The sequence below is a fragment of the Tasmannia lanceolata genome, unplaced genomic scaffold (assembly GCF_043159265.1).
Source record: "Tasmannia lanceolata isolate RefF3 unplaced genomic scaffold, GAP_Taslan_0.1 ptg000004l, whole genome shotgun sequence".
NCBI classification, from domain to species: Eukaryota; Viridiplantae; Streptophyta; class Magnoliopsida; order Canellales; family Winteraceae; genus Tasmannia; species Tasmannia lanceolata.
This window is the reverse complement of record NW_027518681.1, coordinates 13,612-35,381: the sequence shown is the minus strand read 5'-3', so window position 1 is coordinate 35,381 and position 21,770 is coordinate 13,612. Positions and strand designations below refer to the sequence as shown.

Here is a 21,770-nt window from a genome sequence, read left to right as displayed (position 1 = left end):
ACTCATAAACTGGTGCCCAAAGAGGCTCGGTAGAGAGTCTATCTACTTAATAGATATGACTCATAAACCGGTGCTCGAAGAGGCTTGGACGAGAGTCTAACTACTTAAAAGATATGACCCATAAACCGGTTCCTAAAGAGGCTCGGTAGAGAGTCTATCTACTTAAAAGATATGCCCATCAACCGGTGCTCGAAGAAGCTCAGTAGAGAGCCTATCTATTTGAAAGATACGGCTCATAAACCGGTGCCCAAAGAGGCTCGATAGAGAATCTATCTACTTGAAGGATGTGACTCATAAACCGATGCCCAAAGAGGCTCAGTGAAGAGTCTATCTACAAAGTACTGCTTCAAAAAACAAATCAATATATTGCAAGAATTAGGAAAAAATTTACTATGACCAGCAAAAAGGTAAAAATATTTCAAAAGCATCACCATGAGTAGGGATCGCCTCGAAGGACGAACCCTTCCGCCACACACCACAGTAAAATTTAGTTTTACAGATCCAATTCATAACAAAAGCGAAAAGAAAATTGCAAGGGCCCTACCCCTAAACATCCTTCTCCAGATCTTCTCCAATAGAGGACGCTCCCACGGGCGGGACAGAGGATTCCACTCCAGGAGACGCAACCGCAAGGTTTGTCTCGTTCGCTTCAGTCGCCTCCGAATCCTCTCCCTCGGAAAGTTCGGTCCCCGGTGGTACCTCCAGCCTGTCAACGGAAAATGTGGAGTCTATGGCCTTAACCTGGTTCCGACAGTCAATGAACCCGTACGCCTCAAACTCCAGGACATGAAGTGCCATATTCGTTTGATACTCTTGAGACTGGCGAAACTCGGCAATCGCCCGGGACTGAATCTCTCCTTCACGCTGCGCAACCTCGTCCCGCACTTTTTCGAGGTTAGCACAGATCTCCTTTTCACGGCTAAGTTCGTCCTTTACCCTCTGAAGCTCAGCCTAGCCATCTGCCTGAAGCTTTCTCGCATCTGCCAAGGATTCCTCGAACACCTTCCTATCGTTCGCCTGCGAATCCCCGTAATTCTTTACCTCCTTGGATGCGTGAGCATAGAGAGATTGTTACTTGTCCATGCGCCGCGAAGTATAAGAACAAATATCTGACTACTGTGAACAAAAAGGGGAGAAATAAGTATTTGCAAAGCCTAAAGGACGTCCGGAGAATTAAGATAAAAGCACACACCTTCTTCGCCAAAGCAACCATGTCCCGGCCCAAAGAATAATGCGAACACTTCTCCATCTCTGCCAAGTCTCTTGGCAAGACGCTCGTCATCGCCATCTCTATAGCCACCCTCGGGTTACGAAGGGCAGAATTTTCAATACCCACCTTCCATTTAGGATCAAAATAAGGCCTCTGTTGGGTCGCCTGATCCTTCGAAAGAGTCACCGGCTTGAAAAGAGCCTGGGTTCCATCGCAATCCTCGACAGGCAGGGTCTCCTGAGTCACAATTGGGTCTTTACCTTTAAGACCCTCCCTCTCTGCCGACTTGCCCTTCTTACTAGGGCTCTTCCTTGGCAAATCCGCTTGCCGCTTACCATGAATGGGCCTCTCCGGAGATGCAGTATCCATGGACCCTACGTTCGGAGCCGACCCTTTTCCAGCCTTAGCCGCCTGGCGCTTCAAGGCTCTCTCATGATTCTGTCGAGCTACTTCCTCGGTCTTCAATCTTCTCGCCTCCTCCATCGCCGAAGCAGAAATATTAGCGCCCGAACCTTGCGCCGCCATTTCTGTGATAAAACAAGGAAACAAGTCATGATATAATAAAAGGGAAGCAAACAAAAACACGGAAAAGAAGGTCGGAAGAGGGAATCACCAGACTGACTCTCGTCAACACTCTTTTCATATTCCTCCCCCCTTCCACACCTATGCCCCGAGCCTCATCCTCCGAATCTACCACAATTTTGCTTAGACCAAATTTGACTAATACTAGTTCGGACTTGAAATCCCGAACATCAAACCTCTCCTTTCCTACTTCCACACCCTACCTACAACATCGTTGAAAACCAGCTAACTTAATGTTCCTAAGGAAAACTTCAACCCCATTTTCTCCTCATTGGGCTCTCTCCAATCGAAGGGGAATCGCCACCCGGCTGCTTGAGGCGACTTCACAAAAAAGAACTCGTTCTTCCACCGTTTATTGGAAGATGGAGCTCCGCCCATGGTCATCAGCGTCCGCCGTTAGGCCACGTCTACCCAATCCCCTTTCATCTTCATAAGAAAACATTTCCGAATAACATCCAAGGATAGTGGGGCCCTTACCATTTTACTTTTTACTATGTACGCCAAAAGACCCCTCCACCCATTTGGAAAAATCCGGGACCGAGCCAGGCCTAAGAAATAATTTTTTTTTATTATAATCGGATGGAGAGGGAAGCGAACACCCGCCTTAATAACCTCTTTGTAGAAGGTTGTCTCTCCCTCCACGCTGCTCCTACACGCCCGCTCGTTGGAGGTAAGGAGCCGAACTTCATACTCATCTGAAATATGATATTTCTCCCGCAACCGCCTGAGATCTAAAGGTTTGAGAATGCCCGTTGAGCTCATGGCGGCTTCAGGACGATATACCCCACCGGAAGGCACACGCGGCTTATGAACCTCCACCGACTCCCTAGCAAGACACCTAATTTGGACATCCATCGGTGTCAAACGTGAGTCACTCCTATCCTCAACCAACACAGCAATCACGGGAGCATCACTCGGCACCGACTCTGGCACCCCTTGAGGCTCAATAGGGAGAATCGGATCCACATCTTTCTTTGGACGTGGCGTTATCCTCTTCTGGGATCCTCCGCTCTCTTCGATCATTGTGCCACCTCCTACTTTCTTGGCCCTAATTTTACGTCTTTTCACCGACAATTGCTCTGGTACGCTCTCCACTTCCATCTCTGACGGGACATGGGGAGAAGAGGATGATTGCTCCATTCCCACGGGCTCAATCGACTGGTTCTGTGAATCCGTATTTTTCGACATGACTATTTTTAAAGAAATGAAATGCAAAGATCGGGTTGAGAAACGCACCGATGAAATTGGAGAGAAAGCCTGTGAAGCTTGCCGGAGAAGACAGACCAATACCATTGAAAAAAAAGAAAAATTGGGCCGGAAATCTTGAAATCTCACAAATCCCCGATCAACGCAAGAGAAAAAAGCAAAATGGAAGACTTCGACAGAAAAAGGGAAATGATCCGCCGGAAAAAATGGAACTTTATACTGGAAAACCCGCGAGGGTCTCGCCGGAATGAGGCCTTCGAGCGGGAAAACTCAAAAGTCGCATCCCTCTGACGTTACACGACACGTAGCGTTCCGTGATATCCACACGGTTATCAAGGCCATAAATACACCGTTTCACCATCATTACTTGAAACGCCAAACCGCCATCACCCAAGAGTCGCGACCGTTACACGTGTCTCTTCGAAGTACCCCTCAGGACACGTCAACAAGCACTCAGAAAGCAAACCTTCCCCGGGTGCCGAATATCGTTTGGTGAAATTAATCATGCGATACACTCAAGCTATGAGACATCCACGCCAAGGTCAAGGTACACTCGGGACCGAATGTGCGCATTTGTGCCATGAACTTAACTCCAACTAAAACGATGCACCCTCGCATGATGATGCGTGAGTCGTAACATTCGGCTCCGATTATTATTAAACAACATATTTAACATACATCTACGAGTGTCGACCACACACCACCATCGGTATTGAATAGTACTGAGAAACAATAGAAATGACAAATGTCCTTTCATTTACAAGTAAAAGAACCTTTAGAAAAGGAGGGCCTCTAGGCCAAAAACAAAAAAGAAATACATCCGAGACTCCATTAAACTACGGCTAACTACAAAAGACAGAAGGAATGAGATGCGGTCGGCGGTCCACCGGCTTGGACAAAAGTATGCTACTGGGATATTTAACCAGGTGCTCGAGAAGGAAACTACGAAGGGTTGACACCAGGAACTTCAGTATCATACGCCTGGTGAACCACCAAGTGCTACCAGACATTGGACCCCACCATCGCCACGACACCCACTTGGCACGATCTTCTTTGCCCCGGAAGGAGGCTTCAAACTGACTGTGCCAAGGTCGTGGCCGAGGATGCAATCATTCGTCCGGATCTTCCCCGGATCCTCTTCAGGGTTTTCCTCAGGATCCTCCTCCTGCAAATTCACCTCCAGATGAGGCTCGAGACCAGATGACGTGGAGTCGATCCTCGTATCACCTTCAGCTACTTCTTGTAACATCACCTTCAGGGCCTCGTTCTCCATTTCCAACTTCTCGACTTTAGCCCTCAGCCGGAGAACCTCCGAGCCTTGCTGAAGAAGTTGATCTGCCACCCCGCATCCCCTCTCCATAGTATGCTTTAAAGACCGCTTATAATTGGCAATGAAGCTGGGAACGTCGCCAGGAGCAAGGCAATCTCTGGGAGTGGGGGAACCCAAGTGTTCTTGGGTTTCCACTTTCCGCTTCTTCTTACTCTAGGAGCCACGATCCACCCCCTCAACTCCAGCCGATGGGGAAATCACCACCACCAGAGTCATCACTTCCGGCGAACCAAGTCCTGCCACCCGCGAGTTTCTTGCCCTCTGCGATCCCCTGGTTCTAAGAGACACCGGCTCCCCGACAAAAACCTGAGGCTCCTCTTCTCTATCCGATGGCGAATTCACTTCTACCACCGGAATTATCACCCATGGTTGATCATCGCCGGCGAGCTCCTGAGACATTTTTGACAAAGAAAAACTGAAAGAGAAAGAGAAATGAGAAAGAAAGAAGATATGGCAGATAGTTCTTTCCCTCACTCCCATTTTATAAAGGTCGCTAGGCAGCAAAATCGAGCGAGATTTAATGTCCCGCCGATTTTCGAAATCTCCTTCGAAGCGGGATAATAATAGCCTGACCCGCTTTTCGGAAAAGCGCACAAAAAAAAAGGCGGGATTCAAATGTTTCCACCGTTTCTCGAAAACCACTAAGGATAGAATAACGCGCCTATTAAACAATGTGACACATTGAATTCACCCGCTGATTCCCGATAAAGACGCTTCAACTCCATCATTTTCAGAGAGTCGGCGCCGGCTCACCGCTTGAAAATTTAACTACTTCCTTGACCCTTACAAAGGGACAAGAAAGTAGGGGGGCAGTATGTTGGGGGTAAAAATCGACATTCACGGTACCGACCCTCAAACCCCTTCTCCATTACTCAACTAGATCAATACGACCCCCGCAGCAACACTCAGTAATGAACATTGATTGAGCCTCCTTGATACTTCTCCCTTGACCAGTACTAAGCTACCAGGGAAATCAAACACAATCACGGGGATCTCGCCCCCAAATGACTAATCCGGACAGCCGTTACACGTATGGTGTGGGTTTTGAATTCAAAACGTCCCGCCCAAGTCACCATCCATGATCTCTGCCCATGATCAGCAGAAGTCATATCTCCACGATTTTATTCTCCAGCCATCACGCTCCACGTGGGCTAAATCAAAGATATGATTGATATCTCCACGATCTTATCCTCCAGCCATCACGCTCCACGTGGGCTAAATCAAAGATACGATTGATATCTCCAAGATCGTGGATCTCCTCCCCTATAAAAAAGGGGCTACACACTCAAGCAAAAGGCATTCCATTCTCCCTCTTCTCCTTTGGTCTAGTAACTTGTCATAAACTCTCTCCCATTCCCCGTCCATCATCTGTGATTGCCCATCTCTGACTTGAGTGTCGAAGTGGCAGTCCGGAGCCACAAGTCCGGGCCCACTGACTCTTTCTCTGTGAGCGCAGGATTACAGGTTCTGCGAAGCTAGTTCGTGCAGTCAATTTTTGGCGTCATCACATACCACAATGTTCTAAGGGGATTTTGTAAAAAACAAAAACAAAAAAAGATGTTGAAAATAAAATAAAGATGCACTACAATGCTACTTCTTGAAGATATATAGTTGGAGCCACCATGCATGCCAAGAATTTTAGCAACTCTATCTCAAAATTCAACTAAGTACTGAAATGTGTGGCCATTAGCCATTTATATTGGGACCTATATTTCTTTCCAGCATGTAAGATTGGCAAATGGCGAAGCCAATAATAAGCTAGCTAGAGCAAGAGTGTCTAAGGAAGGCTTAGAGTTGTTTGATTTTCTCCCTCCTTAACGGCCCACTAGTAGTACTTGTGTCTGTATTTGTATACTTCTTTTCTGTCCTGTATTGACCCTTGAGACACGGATTATCCCATTATTTCCTCTTTAATAAACTTTTCTACCATTCAAAAAAATAGCATGGGGCTTGTCAATAGCCACCCAAGTTCCCCATCATATATAGTATCCAGATATATAACATAGATATGATATTTAGTTACTAAAAGGACATGCATCTATAAGGTTTTAAATAACCTGGAGCTTATCAATGGCCAGCTAAAAAATTTCTCAAAATTTTCCCTATTATATATAGATAATAAATAGAAAATTTTATAGTAAGTTTATAAAAAGAGAGACTAGACACAGGAGCAACCCCCTCCGTCATCATCGACTTTTTGTACATTCATTGAGTGAATAAAGTGGGAAGACCCATGCATTGCCTGTCAAACAGCTAGGCTGGGTAGACATTAAGTACTTTTGGTTTCCATTTTATACATTTTTATATGCCTGTCGTATTTCAACTCTCTTTGTTTGATTGATTTAGCTTGTCTTATTTGTTTCATTCACCTGTTTTTAGTTTTGTCCCCGTGTCCTTTGTCTACCACCTCCACCCCATGTCCTTTGTCTACCACCTCCAAATATCCAGCATTCTCTTCCATCCTCCCTAATGCAATTTGGACTGTATGATTCTCAATGCATTGATTCAAAACTGAGAGCCATAACTAGAGGGACTTAATATCTGCACGTTAAATTTTGATAATGGCACTTCACTATTTATTTTATATTTTGTGAATAGCTGGTACTAGGGGTGCAAGTTTGGCCCTGTCAGCCCTGACGCACCCTCAGCCCGAACAAGGTCTGGGCTGCATTTTCCAACCCTGAGGGCGAGTCAGGGTTCATTTTCTTGGCCCTGAGTCAGGGTCGGGTCGGGTTTACGGTTAATACCTTGGGTCAGTTCGACCTGACCCTAAGTTTTCTATTATAGAATTGAACCATTTGTCCATGTTTCGTTTGCTAATGTTTTCTATTATCTTGAATTGATGTTTCTTTAGATTATTATTATTAATTGATTGTCTCTGCTGCCCATAATGTTGTTGAATTCATACTGTCTTATTTTGTTCCTTTTCTCTGTTTACTGATCATTTTGTTCTATATGATATGTAGTTGCTTTATTTTTGGCATTCTTAACAAGTATTTGCACTAGGGTCAATCAGGGCCAGCCCGGCCCAATCAGGGCGGGCCAGGGCTACGTCGAGCCCTGTAAGGCGGGCTATGGGTTGAGGTTTTTCTGACAGGGCCGAGATAATGGGATCCAGGGTTGGGCTAGGGTTTTGAAAAACCCGACCCAACCCGACCCTGTTTCAGCCCTAGCTGGTACAGTTCAAAATTTACCAAAAATCTATTAAAGAGAAGTAACAAAATCAAAATAAATGGCAGATGATCTCCTAATCAGAAAAAAGCAGTCACTCATAGAAACCATGCAACCTTTATAACAAAAAACCCATAATTTATGTTTCAAATGTATACAACACAAAAAATTAAATTATATCAATATAGTGCTGGCAATCACCACAAGAATAAAACAATGCAAGACACAGCAACTATCACTGTTCACTACTAAAACACAAACACTTGTTCTTTGTCTTCTGCTTAAACCCTTCAAACAAGCACACAAAAGCACATGAATACATTTGTAGAATTTTAATATATGTTTCGTTTTGACTGTCAATTATTCTACTGTCAAGCTGATCTCTTCAAGCTGTGAAGCTCCCTGCATTAAAAAAAGGTAAAAAATCGAATGAGAATAACACTAATTGAAAATAATCTAACTCAAGGCAAAATGCACATGTTTACTTGCAAATACTAATACTATGATAAAGAAATTTGCAAAAGATGAACAGAGCATTTAGATGACAAATCGGTGGGTATTTTTGGGGCAAAACATATAAGCAGGCAAGTGTACACAAGTGTGAGGGACTTATTTATAATCTAAACCATTTTACCTGTTGAAGGCTGCTATCGTTGGGCCATGACCCAAAAGTGCCTCAGATCAAATGATCATACAGAACTAACCTACTGATTTGTGTACTTCAAACAGATAGAAAATAAAACCAGAATAGCATATACATCACATGTTCTTAGTGACCTTCAAACAGATAGAAAACAAAACGAGAAGCAAATGCTTTAAAAAGATGGTTAAAAAATTAAAAAGGCCAGAGACCAATTTAGAAGTCAAAAAAAATCTCAATAAACATAGCGATGAAAAAGATTTTTGGGCATGGCCAAACTGTATTGGGGCATAACACCTGATTGCCTTGGATCATGAAATAACATTTTGCACATTCATTAACTGTGTAATTACCATATAACTACTTATAATAATAACAATAGGAGATGTAATCAACAATTTCTTATTTGGATAATCGTGGTCCTCTCAAGGGGTATATAAGGGGTGTGAAACTGATAAATAAGATTAACGGAGTATCCAGTGTTGCCATTTCTATTTTTAATTCAGTTAAGGGTGTTTCTAATCCCTTCCTCTTGTGAGTAACATCACAGTTGGGCTAGACCCCCAAAAACATCCTTTCATGTTTAGGATGAGGGAATGTCAGAAATTAGCAGGCGTCGATATTGAAGGAAAAAGGAAACCTTCAAACGAACAGGATTACAGCCCCTTAATAGCTGAGTTAAAAACATGTATCGGATTAGAGGTATTTCAAGAACCACAAATGGAATACTACTAAGAAGTCAACCAACAATCAGCTTTCGATTGGTCAAGGAACTCAATTAAATAATTAAAATCAGCTACCAGGGGAATATTGAGCTTCGAGTCAGTACAATCAACAGTACAGATCTTGACTAAAATCATATTCTAAGGTCACTTTAGATCCCTGGATCATCACAATAACGAATACAAATCAAGTGTAGTTGAATACTTGAATCAATTGTTTCGGATTAGAGGCAAAAACAACAAAATCATTAAAATAAGGTTTTAATCTCTGTTTCAAAAAGAAGCCAAATCAAATCCTAGTGATTGAGTACTCAGATGAAAAAGTTATAATTATGGAGTCAAAGGAGAACGTATTTACTTTGAAGGGTGAAAATGCAGATTCGGACAGGAACTCGTCCAGCGTAAAAGGGAGTTGACAATGATGCTGAGGCGTTTTGAAACTATGGTTGTAACACCAGATACCTTTCCTCAGATTAAAATTGAACAAAATAAATTGTTGATACGAGAGGACTAAAACAATAAAAAGTTGTAAGATATGTGGACCTTCTAATTGAACAGGTTCAAGGCCACAAACAATCATTGCTGCTTAACAGATTGAACCAAATCCCTCAAAATGAAACAGCTCTGATGAAACCTGTTCTATCAAGGTTCTATCAAGGTTACAGGGAACACCATATATTGATATGAGAGTATTGATATGAGAGTGCTGAAATAATGAAGACTAAAGCTTTGTAAGATTGGAAGACCTCCCAATTGAGCAAGAGGTTCAACCCTGGGAACCATATTTGCTGCTGAACAAGTTGAACAAAGTCAACCACAGAAAGACCACTACAGCCAAACCATTTCTATCAAGGTAACAGGTAACACCATATATTGAAACATGGGGATTGCTAGGGACCATCGCAGAAAGGCATTTCATGGCTAGCTATTGCATTTGAGAGCAGCCACCTCAGATGAATAAAATTAATAAAACAAAATCTGATGAAAAGTGAGCCTGTGTGGCTTCTCTCACATGCAACAGCCATCAGCGAAATGCCATCCGGAATAGTCGCTAGCAAATCCCTTGAAGCAATATATGTACTACAACCCAAGCAATGTAGCCAACTACTAGCCAGCCGTGAAATGCCATCCGGGATAGTCACTAGCAAATCCCTTGAAGCAATAAATGTACCACAACTCAATTAATGTAACCAACTACTAGACACATAAGATATAATCTAGCAAGGCGAACCATGAATTTGCAGTAGCCTGAAACCCTCATTAGATGAACAATCTTAACCGTCTAGTCAGAAGATTTTTGTCCACTTTGAATATGAACCCGTAGTTAATTTCTCATTTTCTAGCATTTGAATATGACACATCGCAATAGAGTTTTCAAATGAACAATTCAGATATGGTGCCAATGTAAATTCAGTAACAGGAAGAAGTTAACTAGTTAAGAAAAGACCTTTTCAATTCTTCAGATATGGTAGGAAAAAGATAATAAAAGACCTTTTCAATTCAGATATGGCAGGAAAAAGTTAAGAAAAGACCTTTCAAATTCAGATAAGGCGCCAATGTAGAAATTAATAGTGATACGAATAGATGTGCCCATATTATTTTTTGGTAATGCAGGTTTCCAACTGTAAAAAATTGCACAACCAATGGTGTTCATCCTCATCAATCTGGTGCGCCCAGCTAGTCTAGAACATTGCCTCCAGTCCCAAGGTGATCAAGTCTTCAGCTTGATTATTAACATTATTTCCTCATTTTATGTTAAAATCATGTCTTTTATCCTACAGTCATATCCTTTTATCCAGGTCAGGATCATCCAACAATGGTGAGACTAGAGGTAATGGTGGCACGCCAAATGAGTGGAGCAAATGTCTAAGTGTGTCACGTGTATTATACACCTGACAAAAAAAAAGTAACGGCAGCCCCATATTTCTAGCAAAACAGTCAATTGAAATTCATTTTATTGAAGAAAATATCATACCAAGTTTTCCTTGTCATCTTGCTGTGTTTCATCGTTGGGCGTAGGATTGCCTGAATCTGTAACATAACAAAAGGATAAGATGAGCAAGAACAACTGAAAAGCACTGCTATTGACACTTGGACCCCTTTTACCTACTCCCATTTGTGACCCTATCAAAATGGTTGGTTCATTAAGAATTTCCCCTAAAATTAATAATTTCCATTTGTAGGCCACAAAGGTTGACATTATACATTCAGCATGGGTTTATCCACAAAGCATTGAGTAGTAACCATGAGGTCAACTGCCACAACAACCAAAAATGAATGCCTTGCAGTTATCCCACGAGAAAAAGGTCATGAGGCAAGAAAGCTCACCATTCCTCAAAAAAAAAGAAAAAAGATTGAGATGTTTTTTTTCTTACCTTTTTCACTAGCAAACTTAGTCTCTGAATTCTTGACCTTCCCCTTGTCTCTGTTGGTATCCTGCCTAGTTGGCCTCTGAGATTTCTTTTGCAAATTATTCCTATTATCAACAACAGAGGTGAAATTTGAAGAGCTTTTGTTAACTGGTGCCCTGTTCTTGACTGCAGTCCTTTTCTGAACACCCTCGTTCTTAATCGCTTCTCCAACGACAGAAGCTCTAATATTTTCGGAGTTCAATGATTTTGGTTTCAAATTGCCAGCTCTTGCAGTAGAAGTCGAATGACCATCTTCATCAGATGACTCAAGGACCAGAGAACATGTCTCGGAGACCTGTACCTGCTCTAAATCTTCTGAAATATTGTAGCTTCTCAGCAATTCCTTTGTGGGTTCTCCAAGTTCTAGAAGGTTATGTCGAAGTACATATGATTTCAGCTCATCACGCAATGGCTGAAAAGGCTGTGAATTCAAGCCACAACGCATTAGCAAATGAGAATTATGTGGGAAAGAAAAGACATGAATAAAAGGCCAATGTCACAAATATTGTTCTCGGGAATTTCTAGGCAAGGGAAAATCTCGGAATATATTAAATTTCTTTTATTTCTTCCAGGTTTATATAAGGAAAAAACAATAAAAATAAAGTTATTTAAAAATATATAAATAGATAAAATTTAAGAAAAATATATAATATAAAAATATCGTAAAAATGTCAGGATAATATCATGATATTATTGCTATATTTTATGATAAAAATGAAAAACACAGCAATATTTTTAAAATCTAGGGATTATTTCGGAATTGTCGTTTTATCAAAATGTCGCAATAAACACATGATAATTTGAAAATATTGGAGATATTTGTGACATAGAATACAAGCAGTGTGTCATTGTAAAACTAAAGAATATACAGGCCTAGATACCTCACATCCAGACTCTAAGGCAAGCTTGAAAAACCCAAGCGAAATTGAATGCTTAGCAGCAGATTCAGATATCTTAATCTGTGATATCCAATAAGAGAAAGATGAGAGAACACTGAATTTCCGCCTGTTTGTCGACTTTGACGCATCAGAGGCAGGTGTGTCACAATTTCCCTGGCTGCGAGTTGATTTCTTTGTCCTAATTTCTGATATTGGAGTAATGTTGCTAACCGATCTCGGTAGTGGGCTGACAGAAGACTTGGCAGGAATTGAGAGGCGTCTGGGTGGTTTAGTAGTTTTTTCCTTGCGAGAAAGATCAAGAACACTCACACTTTTGCTTACATTTGAGACAGCCCGACCCCTGCGCGAGTATGAAATTAATCTCTTTATCTTCTTCTACAGAAGATGTTGTAAACATCTAAATTTGAAATACTTAAATATAAAAAGAAACAAAATTTTATATTATAGCTAAAATCTGCCTGTACCAAAATATCTTTCTCCCTCCCCTTTTAGAAGGAAATTATATGCTGAAAGGCCATATGAACACGTAAAGACGGTACGATAAAGGTACCATCCTTGTCATTTGATCCAACAGCAGCCCGTCAAAAAGTGAGCCGCTGTAGGATCAAATATGAAGGATGGGATGCTGAGTACGTATTCCTAAGACCTTTCATCATATAATTCTCTTAGAAACAAGTCATTTCTCTCATATTTTGCTACTAGACACACCATCTCTCTACCATCTTTTCTTTACACAGAGTTCAATTATACATGCTCTTTAGAAGATCTTTTTTTAATGTATTTATTTATCCCTTGATCTCATACACCAAAGAAAACAAGATTAAAAATAAATAAAAGGTTTGAAATTTTGAATGTAGTAGGAAGAGAGGACATCAAAATTTCGAATTTAAATATAACAGTGAAATTGGATTTCTAATGAGTCATGACTCATGACTAGTTTAACATGTCGAAGTGAATATGTAAAAGTTTTAGCCTAAAATTTGTATAGAAAGCTTTAGATATGTAATTTTATCAACAAAATGATATATTGCAAGCAAAGATTATAATTAATAACTTCAAAGAAATCTATATCAATCAAATTTGATCTGGAAATTTATAAATGATAAAGTATGCATATGATCGGTTACTATAAATTGCATAAGACAATAACCAAAAGAAAAAATTATTTAAATAAATAAAATTTAAGAATAGCTTATGCGCAATCTGTTTATGTATGGATCTAATAAATAAATAATAGAATAATAAAAGAAGAGGATTAAATCTTCACGATGCTTGCGATTCGTGGGTCCAGTCATTGATGGTGGATCTGTCGTGGATGGATTGAGAAGTTGGTATTCCGTAGAAGCCCTGTGTGAAAATCAATATGAATACCGAAGATTTGACGCGCGCATCGCCCCAATATATAAGATCGAGATTAAATAAAATGCTTTGGAAAAAAGTATAAATTCTAGTTTGTATTTGTGTGCTAATGGCTTGTACGGTGAAAAAAACTATTGTAGAAAGTCTACATTATAGTAAAAAGTGTGTGCAGAGAAAGAAATGACTTTTTTTAAGAGAGTTCTCCTGTAACCTTTTGACCAATAGGAGGCGAGGGTGGGGGGGGGGGGGGAGAGAGAGACACACACACAGAGAGAGAGAGAGAGAGAGAGAGAGAGAGAGAGAGAGAGAGAGAGAGAGAGGGGGAGGGGGGGGGGATATCCCCACCCCATCCCCTCTTGGATTTTGAGGGGAAGAGAGAAATGAAAGATCCTCTTGAGAGAAGAGCCTACTGTTATTTTTTTAGAAGTAGGATAGGAGTCCATTTTTTGTCCAGCTATAAAAGAAAATGCAAGAAAAAAAAGATATTTGAGGAGTGCCTAAAATAAAAAATGATTATTTTTAATTGAAATAGAGTTGTATGTCAAAAAAAGAACCTTTCCTATAATAGGAAAGTTCGTCGAAAATTGTGTTATCTTTTCTGAAATGACACGTCAATGGTGTTTTATTCGATTTCGCGTACTGTGAGAAAGCCTATAATGCCTTGTTCTTTTTTAATTGTTCCTGTTTTTTAATATCCACCACCACCGACGACCACCGCTGCAACTCGAAAGAGGTGGAAGAAGAAGAAAAAGAAGAGAAAGAAGGAGAGGATGAAAAAGTGGACAAATTAGATGAATAAAATAGCGTGAAGAAGGAAACAAAAGAGTCAACGATGGAAAAAGTAGAGGACTCCAGAAGAAAAAAAAAATTTTAAGAGAGAGGAAGGGGAAATTGGGGCCGTGTCGGTGAGAATTGCGGTCGACTTCGTGAAATGTGGCGTCACTGAGTCAACCAAACACTCTCACAGAGTCAGCTCTAAATTTCACCGAGCTGACTTTAAAAAATTCTGAGTCAATCCTATATCTCACCGAGTCGACCCCAATTCCTTCCACCAATACAACCCCAACATTCCCTTCTTCCCCTTTTTCATTTTTTCCGATCCATTCTTTCGAGTGTCGATTCTTCTTTTTTTCCTTCTCCCTCTTCTTTTCCATTTTTCTAGCATCTTCTATTTTTTCCGACATCGATTCTTTCTGTTTTCTTCTTCCTCTGCTTCTTCTTCCTCCTTCAAGTTGCAGCAATAGTCAGCCATGGTGGTGGAGATTAAAAAATAGAAAAACAAAGAAGAATGAGAATAAGGCATTTTGGTCTTTTTAATCGTACAACACCAAACAGACATGAAATGTCATAATTGTTCCATTCTAAAGTAATTTCTCCAACAGAACAGAGTTTTCGAGAAACTTTCCCTCCTATATTTGGATGTATGTAGTTAGAAGATTTATTAGAAAGAACAAAAATTTTAGAAATATAAGTAAAAGAAACTTTTATGAAAAAATAAGGACTGTAGCCTTTTACTAGTTATGGTAAAAGGTAAATCTTTTATTGAAATAAAAGAACAATAGGTTACAATGAGAATTTATATAGTGGCCGACTGTGAAAATCACAAGGGCAGACACTCTGCCCTTTGATTTTTTATCCAGATCAAAGCCCCTTTTTTGACTTTCCACTTGGATCAAAAATCAAGGGGCAAAGTTTTGACACTCTGCCCTTGTGATTTTCACAGTCGGCCACCATATAAAAACTCGGTTACAATTACCCCTCTTTTTCATCACTTTTCTATATAACAAGTAACAAAGAAGCAAACACATGAATAATATTAGGTCGTAATTTAAATAGAATAAAATTAAACTAAATAGACACCTATAGAATACCCTCTTGTGTGCCTAATTTGAAAGTGTGGTATCCAAATAAATAAACTCAAAAATAAATAACAAAAAATAGTAAAAAAAAACTAGTGGAAACAGTAAACAGATTGGGGCAACACCATACAACATCCAATGAGAACACTCTCAATGGCAGCTCGTACACAAACCTTGCTCTGAATTGTTACCTTAAGCACGCAGGACCACATAAAATGAAATTTATACAACAACCTGGCTTTGATACCAAATATGATGTGGAGCAGAAGTGAAAACCAAGTGGATTCTAAACATCAGCAGCAGAAATCATTGAAGCTTCTAAACTTATACAGTTATACTCTTTGATTTGGTATGCTCTGATACCAATCAAATGTAGAGTGGTCAGCAAAAGCAACTCTTAATCACAGCAGTAGGAACTCTAGAATTGGTGTGCTTTGAAGCCACTACAGATTCAGTCCTCAACTTAAATCCAAAGACTTAGCAACAAATATGAAATTGAGGCTCCCAGATTCAGTCCTCAACTTAAATCCAAAGACTTCGCAACAAATATGAAATTGAGGCAATTGTTACACTTGGAAGGTAAGAATGGATCTCATGATCAAATTGTCCCTAATGCAATTCGAATAAACAAGAAGTTCCAAGTTTAACTACAGACTCAACTCAATTTCGTGTAACAATGAGCATCTTTTGCTTCTCATATGAAGATGAGTTCCACCCTAACTATGACAAATATGTGTGTGTCATTCATTGGATGACGTTGTATGTTGTTGCCTATGTCCTCCAATTTCTTTTTCAATCTATGTACGTTGTCCACGGGTCATTCCTTACTATTTTCTATCAGAAATGAAAACATGTGTAGAACAATCTTCTCCTCTTATATTATTGTCATATTTCAATTGTTGTGGGTCTTTTAGTTCAAATTCAGAAGAGCACTTGAGGTTTTACTTCCTAAGAGGATGATGGTTCAAATTCACCAAGATCCTATAGAGGCTGAAAGAGGGGTGTTTGATGAAATAGGAGAAAACGTGTGGAAATAAATCAGGGATACAAATAAAAGGGTAACATCTCCACGTTTGAGAGATTTGGCAAAACGTGATCAAGAGGCTTCTTAAAATTTCAATTCTGTCGATAGAGGAGCGTGTATAGGAGGGGCTGACACGTGGCACCACCACAGCTTGTAGGATTCCGCTTTATATATATATATATATATATATATATATATAGGATTAGTAAGAAACCCGTGCGATGCACGGGGCGACAAAGAATACATATAGACCCAAAAAAACTGAAAAGAAAAGTTGGAAACGAAAATAAGAGAAAAAGAATCATATACCTCATGTAAAAACTTGCAACAACCCTATCTTGCAAAGCTCAAGTACTAATGAAGAAAGCATATATGAAGAGAGAGAGCGAGACAGAGAGAGAGAATGGGGCATGTCATATTATTCACATATCCTCATTCATAATCAAAAAATATATAATCCCATATTCAATTAAGCACTACGAATAGAAATTTCAATACAGCAGCCCGAAAATCAAAATATGAGTAATTATTGATTCAATTATGCACTGTGAGCAAGAATTCGAATACATCAGTCTTAAAATCATATACAGTTTTCCGGAAATTGCAAATTTTAAGAACGATTCGGATGTGATGTGAAATTACTTAGTATTGTTGTTGCCAGTATGAAGCATTGTGCATCCTGCAAGTAGTGAAACGGTTTCCCTACAAAAATCAAGTCACATTCCCATAAACATTAGTATGCCAGAGCAAGGAAAATCCAGTTCTAGATACCAAAGTAATGTACATGCCAAGTGTCTTGAATAGCATGGTACTTTTGTAAGACACTACGACGACATGATATCAGAGAGAGGATAATAAATAATAAATAGTGCTACATTTGTAGGAAAGGATGAAAACTGTAGCAGAATAATGGCTTGAATTGCCATAGCAATATGAAGATGTACAAAGTGAACAACACAAATTACTCATTCGTTCAAATATATAAAATAATGGATTCAACTTGTATTCGAAGTATTTGAGTAATTTGAAGAAAATATAGATTTTTTAGAGACAATGGACAAATGGGAAGAATTGGAGCAACGAGCAAAGTGTCAAAATTAAACATTTGAAATGAGTGACATGTCAACTCAATTTATGTTTTTATTTTTATGTGTGATGACTTGACCATCAATCCAAGCTAATGTTGCATCTTCAACTCATTCTTAACAGCATACACCAATATTTGTTGTGCCGGTCTGTAGAAGTTATTATTTCAGTAGACATAGTAGGAGCTTTTCTGCATTGGAAGTTACTTACGAATAAAAATTAAGTTAAAAAAAGCCTTCACCATGTAGATCTAGAAATTAGGAAATCATAGTATATCGTGGGAGCTGAAGATGTCCAACTTCATCACAATTTACTTCATTGGCACTTGTAGTTCATTTGGCAGATATTGGCACTTGTAGTTCATTTGGAAGATATTTAGAATCAAACCTAAGCCCAAAGATTAATTCCCAACTTGGCCTTTAAAGTTGGGGAAGAACATAAGACAGATATTTTTCTCCCCCAATATAAAGAAAGCAATTGACAGTCCAAGTTTTTGGCTGATAGTTGGCCACTAAAGATGGATCAACACAGTCCAATTCACAAAGTAAGATTTCTCAAAATGCAGGCAAATATAAGAATCTAATAGTTGGAGCTTACCCAAGTTGAAACAATTGCATCCAAAATCTAACCAAACTACCCTGCCATTGAAAGGAAAATCAATCCAATAGCCAAAGGAAGGCTTTCCAAAATCCTTGCGAATATCAATATTTAATAGACACAAAGCTTACTTAAATTGAAACAATTGGTTCTAAAACACAACCAGTCTACCCAGTCATTGAGAGGTAAATCAGTTATCAGTCCAATAGGTAAAACAAATATTGGTACAAAGGATAAAGCTAGTAAATTTTTGAAAAAAATGCAAGTAGTATATAGAAAACAATACCGACAAATCCAAAATCAGGTGTAATCATTAAAAAAGATGGAAGTACGCGATATATAATCTTAGTAGTCCATAAAATAGGAAATCATATAGATTGAAAGTGAACCCATGCACAGAAAAGAACCGCATTCAACTTACAATTATTTGTCCATGAAGCCCACACTATCTCTGCAAAACAGATCTATCCTCCTAAGCTGCAATTCACCTCCGAATAAACAAAATTAAGATTAAAAATTGCACAATAAGATTTTATCACCATCCAATCAATAAAATGATCATGGACAATAAAAAATGTTATGCCAATGGTAAAGAGAAGCTCAACTGGTATTATAAAGCCTACCCAAGTGTGACTGGTGAGCAAGTATTATTTTTAAAAAAAATAATATCTTGTGCCAGTCTCCCCTCAATCAGTTACTCTAGGAAACCATATCAGCCCCCAAAATGGAGAAGAGAGTAACGCATAAAAGCAAAATTTCTTCGCTAAAACAGAGAGTAAACCAAATGATTACCAAATTCCAAGTACAAATGCGACTAACTACCAAAAATTCCAACCAAACCAAGGGGGAAACGGATATTACACAAAAGGAAATAATTCAAACGAACAAAAAAGTATTCCAACAACCAAACTGACTTTCAAGCAACAGAGCACCATGGAATAAAAAAAATCTTTAAAATTATAAAAGAAACTGAAAACCCAAAACCTTCTGCAAAGAGAAGGGAGAAATAACATTTGGACATGTGTAAAATTAGGATGGATTATTTGTAAATGTACAGCTATTAGAATATAAATGAGAAGACAACACATGCTAAACCAACATTGAAGAGAGTGCAACCCTTTACAATACACATAACTCCCAAAAAACTATTGAGTCTCGTAAAATTCCATCATCGAAACTTAAATCAAAGGCAAAACAAACAATAAATTAGATGAAGTGCATGTAAGAAGCGAACCATTTGAACCCCTGAGATTATATACACAGTAATTATAGTCGTCCATATCATTTCATCTCACTCAGGCATTTCATCATACAAATGGCGGGTAGCAGATGCAAGTATTTGCCCAGAACACCGCCACTACATTGATGGCTTGGTGACTAAAATGTGAAAGATTATATGAATTAAGGCATCATAATGGATTTCCTATTAAAGAATGAATGTGTGTACAATAGAGTGAGGTCTTCCTACATTCCTAAAATAACCTCCAAATAAATCCTAAAATTAATCCGACTAATGCCCGAACAGTTTTAGAAAAGATATAGTTAATGGCTTAGAAAGTGGCCTCATTAACGCCTCTATTTACAAAATGCAATTAACATAAAATAATATTATTTACAAATAAGTAGTCCAGCCCTCTCTACTTTGAAAGCAAGAAACAGTAAATAAGATGATCCAACACATAGTGTGAGAGACCTAAAAATCACTTGATAAGGCATAGTCGAACTTGTAGTGTGGAAGCAAGATGTAAGTTCACAGTAAAATCATAAGAATCAAACCTTAAAGTTACAGTACTTTTTTTTTTTAATGAGAAAACTTCCAGTCCCATCTGAAGTGAACTGAAATCCTTTATTTCTTAGTATCACCGACTGTACCTTCGTCGGTCTCAGTTTCAAAATCTAAAAGCTGACAAAACAACACAAAAATAAACCAATAAAAAAATATTAGGAAGAAAGAGCAAGAACCTTAGAACTATCAATCAGAAATTTCTGGCTTTCCTCAAAATCAGTATATAAATTTCCGAAGCAACTGGATCGAATTTTCTACAGTAGACTACACATGCCAAAAAAAATAGCAAAAAAGACTTTCAAAACCCAAAATTTCGTAAAATTTTAGATCTGAACCCTCGAATCACGGATTTTCGTACCTCGATTGAGAGGGATTTCCAAGCCTAAAATCGTAGGTGGAATGCTATTCGGGATAGAAGAATCGAGATCGAGTGGGAAACGGAATTTCGCGCGGTGAGAGAGGGTCTGCGACAACCTTCAGCCAGAGAGACAATTGGGGAAGAGAGACGTATTAGATAGAAAGTAGTATATCTGATGTACTAGCAAAAAACCCCGTGCGATGCACGGGCGACGAAGAAAAAGATGATGGTTAATTAAAAGAAGGGTTAAAATTATTGACAATAGAGAAATTAAATAATTGATAGCATTGCATGTCGACTAAAAATTGAAAATATTGTAAAATGAAAAAATAAAGCAATATTTGACATTGCTTGGTTCTTAGATGATTGAAGAATATCCAATTTAGACATATAACATCTATTTAAACATGAATTAAATCTATGCTCCATAAAGCGATGGAAGGGCCATGCCAACTTGACAACATTCATTCCTCCTAAAATGCACGTGTTGCTAAGGTGTAGGAAAAAGACACTATGATGATGATGAGAAGCAAATGTGGGTTCATTGTAACCGAAATTGGATGATAAATTTTATAATGAATATGGGATTTGGGTATGTATTTAGTGTAAGGAAATCGCATGCGAGATGAACTGTTGCATGAATTTTACTTAATTTTTCAGTCCCATAACAACTCCCACCTCTTGTGGACTGGTCCTATACTTTCCAATTAACTGCTAGAAGTTTTGCCTAAGAAGCCCAGAGTACTCATTCCTAATTAGATAGAAACCTTGTTGTGCTTGCAATTTAATTTAGAGAACAAACGAAATAGAAAAAATGAAGAGGAATCATCATAATTCCAAGTAGAAATTCAATATTGAGCATGATTGTTTTAAATATTAACCAAATGGACTGGCCCTATACTTTCCAATTAACTGCTAGAAGTTTTGCTCAGAAAGCCCAGAGTACTCATTCCTAATAAAATAGGAATCATCATAATTCCAAGTAATAGAACAATATTGAGCATGCTTATTTTAAATATTAACCAAATCTCTTCTTTCCAATGAGGAATAATCATAATTCAAAGTAAAAACATAATATTGAGCATGCCGACCTGTAGTTTTGAAGAATTCAAGAAGCAAACTCTGAAAGTAAACCGAAGCTAGAAAACTGAACCTTGATGAAGAGATAGACCAAAGAAACCATTTCCCATCTAGAGAAGCAGGAAAAGTAGTGATCATTAACAATGTCTTGTCTGCAGCGGCATGGCCCTAACATGTCATCATATATATGGTGATTCTCAATCCAAGAAAAGTGAATAAACCTGCAGTTGGATATGGAAGCAATTAAGTTTCGTAACCAAAGATATGATTATAATTCAAGGATAAAAAGATCATTACATGAGATTCAAAGAAAAAAAGAAAACTGTCTTCTCAACAGATCTCATATACGAAGCTAAGAAAATGATGCCACGAAAAAAGATAATTAGAGGATGGGCATAGTAAGAACAAAAGAAATATAGGAATTAACACAAATGCATATTCCATAACACA

At 38.8% G+C, this 21,770-nt stretch overlaps 1 protein-coding gene across 3 annotated transcripts; it reads right to left on the bottom strand.

The window, feature by feature from the left end:
- Positions 1-7,597: 7,597 nt before the first annotated feature.
- On the bottom strand, positions 7,598-21,533 carry LOC143875978 (uncharacterized). 3 transcript variants are annotated; one of them, XM_077377556.1, is made up of 10 exons: positions 21,394-21,533; positions 20,241-20,356; positions 19,873-19,999; positions 18,518-18,573; positions 18,097-18,137; positions 17,056-17,115; positions 12,154-12,511; positions 11,237-11,693; positions 10,837-10,892; positions 7,598-7,901 (listed from the first exon to the last, which is right to left on the bottom strand). In XM_077377556.1, exons 5-10 carry the CDS (start codon positions 18,114-18,116, stop codon positions 7,860-7,862), a joined length of 993 nt encoding a protein of 330 aa, XP_077233671.1. In that variant the 5' UTR covers positions 18,117-18,137; positions 18,518-18,573; positions 19,873-19,999; positions 20,241-20,356; positions 21,394-21,533; the 3' UTR covers positions 7,598-7,859. The 3 variants fall into 3 exon arrangements, with proteins under 3 accessions (XP_077233671.1, XP_077233670.1, XP_077233672.1); XM_077377555.1 differs by lacking the exon at positions 21,394-21,533 and having other exon boundaries at positions 20,241-20,398; XM_077377557.1 differs by lacking the exons at positions 18,097-18,137; positions 21,394-21,533 and having other exon boundaries at positions 20,241-20,398.
- Between the last annotated feature and the right edge of the window lie 237 nt (positions 21,534-21,770).